Source organism: Odontesthes bonariensis, chromosome 21 (assembly GCF_027942865.1).
Source record: "Odontesthes bonariensis isolate fOdoBon6 chromosome 21, fOdoBon6.hap1, whole genome shotgun sequence".
Taxonomy (NCBI): domain Eukaryota; kingdom Metazoa; phylum Chordata; class Actinopteri; order Atheriniformes; family Atherinopsidae; genus Odontesthes; species Odontesthes bonariensis.
The window spans coordinates 24,187,293-24,198,260 of NC_134526.1; the positions used below are offsets into that span (position 1 = coordinate 24,187,293).

Genomic DNA, 10,968 nt, shown 5'->3' on the forward strand with positions numbered 1-10,968 from the left:
TGAAAATCACGCTCAGGAGGGGTGAGCAGTGAGATGTTGGGAGGAAGGGCGTTGAGGTGAGTCTTACTGACTCATCCCAGTGTCACCGGGATACAGAGCAGGAGTAGCTGTTGCCGTAGTTACTGGTAAATCACAGCAACAACATTTGAAATTAGATAGTCAGCCCGAAGGGGAGTTGCATTAAGACAAGAGAAGGATTTCAACTGTTGTCTTTTACAAGTCCTTACGAAACACTTGAGTTCATGTCTGTACAAGTATTCATAGGGTGTGTTCCATTGAATCTGATGTCACTTTCCAGCTCTAAGGACACTGTTTATAACAAAGCCTGGAGCGACAGAGCTTTGATATTCTTTTTCCAAGAGTATTTGTTACAAGAGTGGCATGTATGCGCAGTGTGTTTTAACAACATGAACAAGGTCAAATTCCCAATAATTAAGAAATTGATTGTTAACAGTGGAATTGGACATTCAGATGATCAGCTCAGATTAGAGCACAGCTCCTTCCTTGTTCTCTTTGACCGGCCGAATGTCCAGAAAAGTTGGAAAATTTGAATAAAGATCAAAAACTTTGATTTATTATTATGTTTGAGGCAACCACAGGATGTCCTTGTTGCTCTGCACCATCAAACGCATGATGCTCTGACTCCAGGTTCCACCGGTTTAATCCAAAAATACCAACTCCGATAGAGTAAAAAAAGAGTGAAAAGCCCAGAAAAAGTCCCAACAGTTAGCATCTTGTTAATCTTTGCACAAGTATTGCCCAGCAGTAAGCTATCCAAAAATCCAAAAGTCCAACACGACTCCCTACAAGCTGAGCTGACCCAGAGATGCTCTTTTTTTTTACCCGCTCAGCTGTGAGATGTTCCAGCAGGTATTTTTCAGACTTTACCAATTTGTTGCTCCCTCACATCTCAGAAAATTTAAAGATTATCTGGCTTCAAATTCAAAATGAGCATACTGTTCTGAGAAAACATTTGACATTTCTCCGTTTCAATACTTGGTGTCTCATCTTTGCATTTTCAGTTTAAAAACAGGGAGATGTGATTTGCTGCCCATTATATCCCATATTTCTTTAGATTTTAATCCGCGTCCCAAATTGTTTTGAAGCCATGGTCCAGCATGCTATTATATGGCTGTGTAATTGAATTTGAATGACACACCTCCATTGACGGCCTGTAGCCTGTCCTGAGAGACAGAGATGGGAGAAAAATTGCTCCTGATATTTGAATTTTCCACTTTTTTCGAACCTTTCCTTACTTTGACATAAATGGAAATTGAAAAAAACTGATCAATAATGGATTGACCAGCTACAATGTTGTTGTTTTTTTTTTTGTTGCGTTACTTTTGTGCATCAGACAAAGAAGAAATGAGAGCGGGACAACACAAGTACTGAAAATAGACACGTTTTACTGCAGCTATCAGTACATACCAGTTCACAGTACATTGTCTGTAGTATTGTGCTTACAAACACAAAACACATACAGTATATGCCGTTATTTTCTCATAGGAGGGAGCTGGGATCAGATAGCAGCGGGCAGAGAGGGACATGGAGCTTGAGATAAAAGGGAATTCCTCCTCCGGGATCATGTGAAGGTGCATTGTAGTTTTCACCTTTACTGCGTGTTACACACTCTCCTGGCATCCCTTGGTGTTTACAATGGCGTCAGTCACAAGGCGTAGAAAATACGATGCAAAATAAAAGAGGAGGGAAGTACAAAAGGTAAGATGGACGACAAGGTAAAAAGGTGCACAACTCTGAGGTCGCATTATTTACATTTTAACAGACAGCTAGAAGCAAGCTAGTGTTCAGCTAGCGTTTGGCTTGCATCCATTGCCACGAGTCGGGAGGGGCAGTGGAGAAGGGGAAGTCCAAAGGTGGAGAGGGGAGGTCAAGAGTACTGCTTTAGATGGATGGGGAAGGGAACAAGGTATGTGGAGGGGTTTTTTCCCCGTCTTCTCAATTCAAGTATACATACTGTAAACAGTATCATATCGTTATAATAATATCATCCACTTAGTGGAGTAAAGCACGAGGTAGATAGACGAGAGGGCATTAGAGGGCGAGCCGGCAGCCTTATCCTGGCGTGCCGAGCTGAGATGGACAGAAGGCAGGGAGGAGAGGATCAATCAGAGGAAAGGTGCAGGAAGGCAGGAGGTTTAAATGATGCCGTATTTGGCCAAGTCGCTGAGCTCCATGTCGCCGAAGGCTTCCCATGGGCACACCACTGTGATGTCTGTGCCAAGACCCTCCATGCCTGGGATATCGTCACCAAAGCTGGAGAAAGAAGAAACGAAGACATCAGTGGGTAAATCCTAAATTGATTGCGTGCATAAGCAGGTAAACAGAAATGAAATCTAAATAGCATCGTACCCCTTCTGGCCTGGCTTGGGGGCCTTGCTCTTGAATGTGCGAGTCTGCCTCTGCTTGAACTTGGGTGGTCCTTTCTTGGGTGTTGTGGGGCCAGTGGCGCCACCAGGGGCCAGGGCGCTTCCTGCAGGTGGGCTGGAGTTCATTATGCTGAGTGTCTGAAAAACAGAAGCAATTTTTTTTCTTTTAAAGTCTCCTTTCCTCCCGTGGCTTCCTCTGCCTCCTGCTGCCCTCCGTTAATCCTGTTTGCTTCCAAGCTCTTAATGCCAATCAGTGGAGATTATGCAGATTAAGCTAAACAGCCAGATAAACTTTAATCCCACTATGATCCTCAACCGACCAATTGCCCTTTCTCGTGTGCAACAAGAAAGCAACCTTCATTCTTGACCTCAAACTTTTCCGTTAGCTCTTTAAGTCGGACCTGAAACTGGCAGCTGATTTTTGGCCCCTTAAATGTCTAACTTTAAAATTCCTCGATCATTCACGACTTAGGTCAGTTCATCATTGAAATGCATTTGATTTTTTTTTTTTTACTGGTATTTGTTAAAAAAGACAAAAAGAAGAAGGAAAAAAAACCTGTTCCACTTGTTATCATCTCAAACTAGATCTTAAGCAGTATCCTGCCTAAGCTCTCCATCTGCCCCCCCTGGCTTTCACTGCTGACACTGCTAATCCTGTTAGGCCACTTTGACAGAGGTGAAAAACACTCTTGTTCGGCCCATAATGTAACTCCACCATATGCTCCTTCCTGCATCAGCACCAGCAGATCTGAGAGTGTCGGAGTCTCTCCCTGTAGGGATGCCACCCAACAGATTATTAGCCATCTGTCTGCTGTGGCTGTTGCTCCTAAAGTCAATCGGCTTTACACCGAGCATCAGAAATGCCGCTCACAGGTTGCCCTCCTCAGCTTTTTGCTCATGTCTTTTAAAACATTTGCACCTCTTCTAAGATGAAATACTTGATTCCAAAACATCACCGAATTCTCGCTATAGATTAAACAAAAATGCTATTGTTCTCAGTTGCTCCTTTTCTCTTCTTCAACAGAATGTTCCTGAACAGACTTCTCTACCGACAACAGTCCACTCCCTCATTTCAATTCTGGCCTCATCCTGCACCTATTCCACAGAAAGTATTGCTGTCATTGTAAAGTATAACTCTGGAAACAGCACAAGACTAACAAGCAGCGGCTGGCACAGTTTGAATAAGTAGAAGGTCTAATTTGCTCGTCAAAAAGTCGAGGCATTCAACCTGCAAAAGTAGTTTGTTCCTACCTGTTGTTGCTGCTTTCCCACAAGTCTTCTCCTTAGAGCTGCTTCAGGCTTGAAGTTGTGAAGATGGTTGTCAGTGTCCTGCTTTTATACCCCCGCTCCTAATCCCCACATCCTCTTTTTTTCCAGTCACATGGTCATTGGTAAAGGTCAGCCAAACTTCTCCAACAAACAAGCATCGTCTCCCTCCCGCCCTGCCAGGGCACGGATGAGGCGCCCTGGCCCACTCAGCAGACAATGTCAGAGATCAGTCTGGAAAGATTTTAACCGGCTTATCCCTCTAAACCTCAGCACGCCTGCATTTAGCTGTTCTTCGGGAAGACAATGTTCAGGTCGCGTTTCAGGTCCATGTGAGATGTTGTTCAGCAAACAGAAGTCCTGCTCAATGTTATCTCAATAACATTTCAACAGAAATGACGAAAACAGGAGTTCCTTATGATGAAAAATTGGATAACTAGACTAGTTACTCCTATGTAAGTGGTTTCTTCCCTAACTAAAGGGTTACATGTCTTGATTTTCAAACTTAAACCTTTGGACACTGGTTTGATAATCAGGTTACGCCACCAGAGACAAAGAAACAACTTGCCTTGTTATCTTATTAACAAATGACATAAAGGAGTGAGAACTTAGCAAAAGGGGTGACCTCATTACATGGGGCCTGAAAAAATTTAAATTTGGAGCCTCTTAAAACGTAATTTTGTCGTTCCTTTCTTCTATGTAAATGTCGTTTTCCAGGTATTTCTTTGTAAAGACTGTTGTGAGAGACGGGCAGCTGGCAGGGCTGGTGTTAGTGATAAAACTGATCTGGTACCAGTCACACACAAAAAAACAAAAACAAAAACCGTTAGTTCTGACAATGTTTGCATGTCACGTTGAAAGGTCTTCAGACTGAAGAAAGAGCAAGTTTACTTTTGACCTCATGCTTATTCGTGGTTACTCAGTATTTTCAGTCGCCAGACCCAAAAAATAAATACAGAGTGCGAGAGGATTTATTTCCCTGTATAAAATAGTGGTCTATAAATGCTTGGAGGAAAAGAGTCGAGAAGAGGTGCTCTGTGCAACACGAGAGGTCTCCAGGCAGAATAACTATGGCTCAGGGTCACTTGAGCCAGCACTAATGGTAAGCTTTATCAAAAAGCAAAGTTTTAAGCCTGAGCTTAAAAGTACAGAGGGTGTCTGCCCCCTGAAGGAAACTTGGAAGCTGTTTCCACAGCAGAGGATAGCTGAAGGCTATGCCTCGCCCTCCACGTTTAGAATCTCTAGACACCACAGGTAAGCCTGCAGACTGGGAGCGAAGTGCTCTGCCTGCTGGGATGAAATGGTGCTGTGATGTCTTTAAGATATGATGGAGCTTGGTCATTAGGGCTCTGCATGGAGAAGGCTATGAGATTCTCGTCAGGATTTATTCCACTGAAGGGAAGCTAATATGGGTGAAATATGATCCCTTTCTCACCAGTTCCTGTCAGAACTCTCGCTGCTGCATTTTGGATCAGCCGGATGCTTTTTTTTTCCAGAGAGTTGGAACATCCTAGGAATAACACTAGTCCAGTGTAGAGGTAACAAATGCAGGGGTTGTTGTTTTTTATGCTTTATTACTGCATTATCCTCAGACAGCTTACTGCTAAATCTGCTGATATTTCACAGATCTTGACATTTTCTCTGTGTAAGAATTGTACAGAAACAAAGAATCCTGCAGAGAGCAACCGGAGCGCACTGATTGGAAGTTGTGTGAGAAAATATTTTTGAAAATCTTTCATAATCTGCATGCATCCATTTTTCCTTTTAAACCCAAGAGTGATTTAGAAAATTTGATCAAAACAGACGCGGGGGATTACAGGTAACCTACATGCAGGGCTTTATTTCATTCTTCCCATGTCTATTTCCTTATCTTGTGTTCTAGGAAACGATGAGTCATGAAACGAGTAGAGATAGTCTAGAGAGGCAAAGAGTCGAAGATTCAAACCAGTATCATTAAAACTAATGACGTCTAATGGGATGTTTTGCTGGTGAAACCTGCATCCTGGCAATCGCACTTGTCACCTACCTAAATATTTTTGCCCGCATCAGTTCCACACACTTTCCTCATTCGGCAGCAGCGCTCCCTTACAGAAGCAGCCTCCATCAGCAGGGCACCTGTGGGCCCCACAAAAAGGGCTTAGAAAAGCCTGAAAGAACACACCAAAGGGTGAGATGTTCACCCGAACCTTCAAACTCCCCAGAGACCAATTCTGAAGGAATCTGTGGGACGCAAGCCCACTCCACAAAGGCCCCAACCCTCAACCCACAGAGTCTTAAGGATCTGTCACTAACATCAGAGGAACAGACACTCAAGGACGTGTTCATATAACGTGGTCATAATGTTATGGCTGATCAGTGCAAGTTTTTTTTTTTTTGTTTGTTTTTCCACAATCTTCGGTTTAACTCACCAGTACAGCTGAGATTGTCACAGGATTGCAGATGATTTTCCACTAAAGTGCTTCAGGGATTAAAAAAAAAAGAAGAAAAGAAAAGTCAGGGTGCCAACACCATCGCTACTATTCATCTCGAGTGGGATGCGTGCGTTTTAAATTTAGCTCTAATCCATCCACCAGCTGCTGAAACAGTCCGAGCTACAAAGGCGAACTTCATGGTTCTTTTAGAGAAAAAAGAGGAACTCAGGGAGGCTTCAACCTGTGCAAATTATCATCATAATTATAATAAAAATGACTGCACACATTAGTTCATGTTTGTTCCTGGACTTGCACTTTCTTCTGTTCTTTTTTTTTTTTTTCATTCACATGGTCATATAGCTAAAACAATACATACATACAGGAGTTTTCCCCATTTTTTTTAATTAAACAGCAGATTCTGTTTGTCCAGGAGCTTGACTTTATACTTTAGTTTTTCTCATCCTCTGTGTAACCATTAGCCGTTTTCTTTTACCTTCACCATTATTTGGTTCAAGAACCAAGGCCCCTTGGTTAGGAAATCATCATGGCTAAAATTAGGGTGAGGTGTTCAGGGCTTTGTGGAATAGCTAACATAAGGCCTGGTGTGACATCTAGAACACCCTAGAAAGCTAAATTTTTGGGGGTTAACAGGGAAATGCCCCATCATTTGCAAACAACACACAAATCCAGGTATTTAACTCAGTTAGGTGTTGTGAGACTTGTTATCTTCTTACAATCTCATGATTTACCGTGAGACCGGGCTGAGAAGTCATGGAGTTATTATAGTTACTCATAGTTCTAAAGTGGCGGCGGGATGACCTGTGAGGCCAAACTCACCCCCATTAGCGATGCTCGAATGCACTCACTTGGATTTGGGCTGGATCCTGTCCTGTGGACTGGTCAGCTGAGGTTTTAAGGGCAGTTAATGGGCACCCAGATCCAAATGCGGACAGGGCAATGACTAAGCCTCTTTAACAGCATGTAGGCTGAGGATAGGCAGGAACTGACCTGTTTAACACACACTGCGATTGAGCACAATGTAATGCAAATTCTGTATTTGGGGGGTTGCAGACCGCAGGTTTGTTTGATTTTGGATGTTAAAGCACCAATCTATCAATGGACATGCGAGTGTGTGTCTATTGATGGCGTCGGTTAAAAATAGGGAAACATTGTGGCGTGATGCAGAGTTTTCACATTTTGTCCAATCGGTGAAGTCAGTTCCTTCCTTTCTGAGTACACTGGAAAAAATGCCCCTCCAAAAATAAGTAAGAACAACAACAAATACAAGACTTTTTGCTTGAAATAAGCAAAAAAAAATCTGCCAATGGAACTAGTGAAAATTGGCTTGTCCAGATTTCTTGAAATAAGATGTGATATTTGGGACTTTTGAGATAAAAGTGATCTTGAAAATAGCTTAAAAACCTCTTCAAATGTAAAAAAAAGCTTGTTTCATATGAAATCCGACTCAAAACAATTTGTTTTCAAGACTTTTTCATTTAACAAGATATTCCAGATGTATTGTCTTCAAACAAGTCCCTATATCTGGCTGAAATAGTACTTGTTAGGCAGTTGCGTCTTATATTAAGTGTAATGAGATATTTTGAATAGAAATGAGACAAATATACTTGGTAAGACTTTGATTTTTTCCATTGTATGGAAACGATAGAAACTTTTCAAAAAGGCTGCTGTAACTCACCTGAACTTGTTTACCTGTTTAGCCTAATTAAACCGCCACTTGGTTAAGAACACTGAACTCAGCAACACTGTTTCTCTTCCTCCTCGTGCAGGTCAGTGTGTCAAGTTTTGCACCTCCTGCCTGCGTACTTGCTAATACTTATTCTACTAATTAGATTAAGGAAGGCACACAGCATTAAATACACTGTCCTGGGGCAGCAAACTAATGCAGGACTTTAGAGTGGAACTGAGCAGCGTGCACGTTTGGTGTATGTTATATATTTGGCTTGACAAGCCGTGCTTTACAGCATGTCAGATTTATGTAAATATGAGCCAAGTATGAACTAAACAAATGATAATCCTCATGGATTTCTGGGTGTCTGCCTTAAGTAAGCAGCAGCATAAACACTGCAGGTATACAGTTTATGTGATCTGTGATCTATGGATGTTTGCCCCCCCCCCCCTCTGCAAAGGTCAAAGTGACCACGAGCGACTATTCTGAGCGTATGAACATAGCTTTCTTTTTTTTTTTTTTAGAATAAAAAATGTCTAGACAGGAATTTAAAAATGTTAAATTATACAGGATGTCACTGTTTTACTTGTGTTGAAATATTGTTAGCCTCGATCTGCAACTCGAGCGTGGTCAAGCCTCTGAGGTTACAGATGGATGCAGGGATAGTAATAAATGTAACTCGTGTGTACAGTGAACATCAGCCATGTCAGAGAGAAGAGGGACGTTCATTCCAGAAAGGATACTTATTCTAATGTGGAAATTAAACCCAGGACCTTGACTAATGCTCTTGTGCACGAACCACGCGCATTCTCACATGTCATAAGATGTCTACATTGGGGCAGAGAGCTCAGACTGTCTGGATTGGTGAATATGAGGTCAGATGGTGGACCTTTTATTAATGTTGACGGCTGGAGAGCAGGCTCAGGGAGTTGTGGACAACAGAGCCTACTTTAAACGTGCAAAGCTTTCCTGTCTCATCAGAAATCTTCCCCACACCGGCCTCTGACCTCAAAACCAATTTAGTCGAGGCTTACCAACCTTTTCTTTTCTTTTTTTTTTTTTTTTTTAACCTATTCGCAGAAGGTAAACACTTAGTCTTTTTTTTTTTTTTTTTTTTTTAACATGTCAGTCAGGGCTCAGCACAAGCAGCCGTCTCATTTATTTATTTCAGTATCATGTGTTCTTTTATATTTTGTTCTATTTTTCCCTCGTGGCAGATCCTGTCCACAGGCAAATTGTGTACTGGCTTCACAAATTTAACTGCAAGAATCTTTTCCAGGATCTAGAGTTTTGTAGGAGGTCCTTTCGTCGACCTCCCATAGGAGCCAGGGGCTAAACAGTCCTGGGGGAGATGTTCTAGTACAACAGGAGATAGTTCTCATGACTTTCCCTGTAATTTTTTGGGGTGGGGCTTGTATTGCGGAACAAATCTGATTGGTTGATCACTCCTAGCGTCTTTTTCTGTCCTTTTTGTCTCAGTCGCCTCATATTTATCCACAAAATCTCATAAAATCTGTTATCTCTGTGGCAGACTGTCTGTGTTCTGTGGAGGAGGAAAATTGGCAACCGCAAGAGGGATTGAGTCAATAAACTCTGATTGTGGTTGTTAAGGCATAGATAAAAACACCCACAAACTGTCGAAATGTGCGAATTTAACAAATTGTGACTGCAGTATCCCATTTCCTGTTTTTACTGCTCTGTGTAGGCTGCTGTGGCCAGCGCTGACGGCCCGACACTTCAGTGAGAAGAGATTAAGCCGTGGTCACAAATTCTTGCCTCAACACAGAACCCAAAAGTCATGCACCCAAAGGGGGCGCTATGCTAACCTATTTTAAAAAAAATTGCAATTGTATCAAAAATGGTTTGGCTTGGTGTTGATATTGTTTCATCATTTTCTCATCAGCACCTTTTCTTTCTGGTCTTTGTGCCTTTCTGACTTCTTCTCCACTTTCTTGGATCATTCAAAGATTATCGAGCTGATCATAAAATGTTCGGGAAATTTCCAAGTCGGTCATTTTAATGTTGAGAAGTAAGTCAGCATTGATAAGAAACATATCAATGAACTGGCAGTGTGAGGGTTCATTTAAGGTACAAACTAAAAAGCTTTGCTCTTCAACTCTAGGAGGGGCCACAAAAAAAGTCTCTGTCTCGTAACGGGCTGCAAAAGCATGTAATTTGGTGATGATTTATCAAAGTCAACACATCAACACATTTTGTTATTGTTTTCTTTAGTTGTTCCATTATGGTGCTGTCAAAGCAGGGGAATCCCTGCTTAACTTCAAGAATCTATTAATGACTCATGTCATCTAAGAACGCCTTTAACACCTCTAACACACACTGACTGCACACCTCTTTACCTACTCTGCTTGTACTCTGTCCTGTAAATAGATTTAGCTCTTAATCTTGACATCAGGGTTTCTTACTGAGTTCAAACACCACACAAGATAGGAACACTAACAACAAAGCCAAAGAGCAAGAGCGAAAAATGTTTTAATGTCCCGTTTCCAAGGGGAAACGAATGCAACTGGATCACTCTGCCTTGAGCACACTGTGATCAGTGGCGATTCTAGAGTCTGTGGGGTCCCCAAGCAAAAAAATCCTAGGGGGCCCTACCGACCAGTGTTCGTCACCAAAACATCTGACACCAACGAAAAATGTATGAAATAAAACCTCTTTTTATTCCAAACATGTTCCAAACATGAAAAACATTGTTATTTTTAAAATATACATGTAAAGAATAAATAAATAACCAAAAAAGACTATTAATAAAATAAATAAAAATTTGAATAAAATACTGCAAATTACTTTGAAAACCCAATATAAACTTTCTACAAAATATTTACAGTACATATTTACAAAGCATATACAGTAGTAAGTTCCTCATAAGCCCAATTTACAGTATGCACTGCTTTTAGAAATGCTGCTTACGGGCCTTGGCTTGTGCAAATGCTGATACTATGTCCTCCAGATCCAAAGACCTTCGCACACTACACTCTATTGAAATAAGAGCCAGTCCTGAAAGTCTCTCTTGAGACATAGTTGACCTGAGATAGGTTTTGACCTATCACCTCATCATGACAACCACCAGGTTGAGTGGCCACTATCCCACTGGAGGTGGATGTTCCTGGGACTAATATGACAAAAACAATGTGTAGTTCTATAGAGTGTGGTAGTCAAGTGGAAGCTTGTAGTATTTTGTGTTAGCATTTTAACACTT

At 41.6% G+C, this 10,968-nt stretch overlaps 1 protein-coding gene across 1 annotated transcript; it reads right to left on the reverse strand.

Annotated features, from left to right (window-relative positions):
* Window positions 1-1,403: 1,403 nt before the first annotated feature.
* Window positions 1,404-3,681, reverse strand: pde6hb (phosphodiesterase 6H, cGMP-specific, cone, gamma, paralog b). The gene is made up of 3 exons (XM_075453998.1): window positions 3,639-3,681; window positions 2,371-2,525; window positions 1,404-2,274 (listed from the first exon to the last, which is right to left on the reverse strand). Exons 2-3 carry the CDS (start codon window positions 2,511-2,513, stop codon window positions 2,157-2,159), a joined length of 261 nt encoding a protein of 86 aa, XP_075310113.1. The 5' UTR covers window positions 2,514-2,525; window positions 3,639-3,681; the 3' UTR covers window positions 1,404-2,156.
* Between the last annotated feature and the right edge of the window lie 7,287 nt (window positions 3,682-10,968).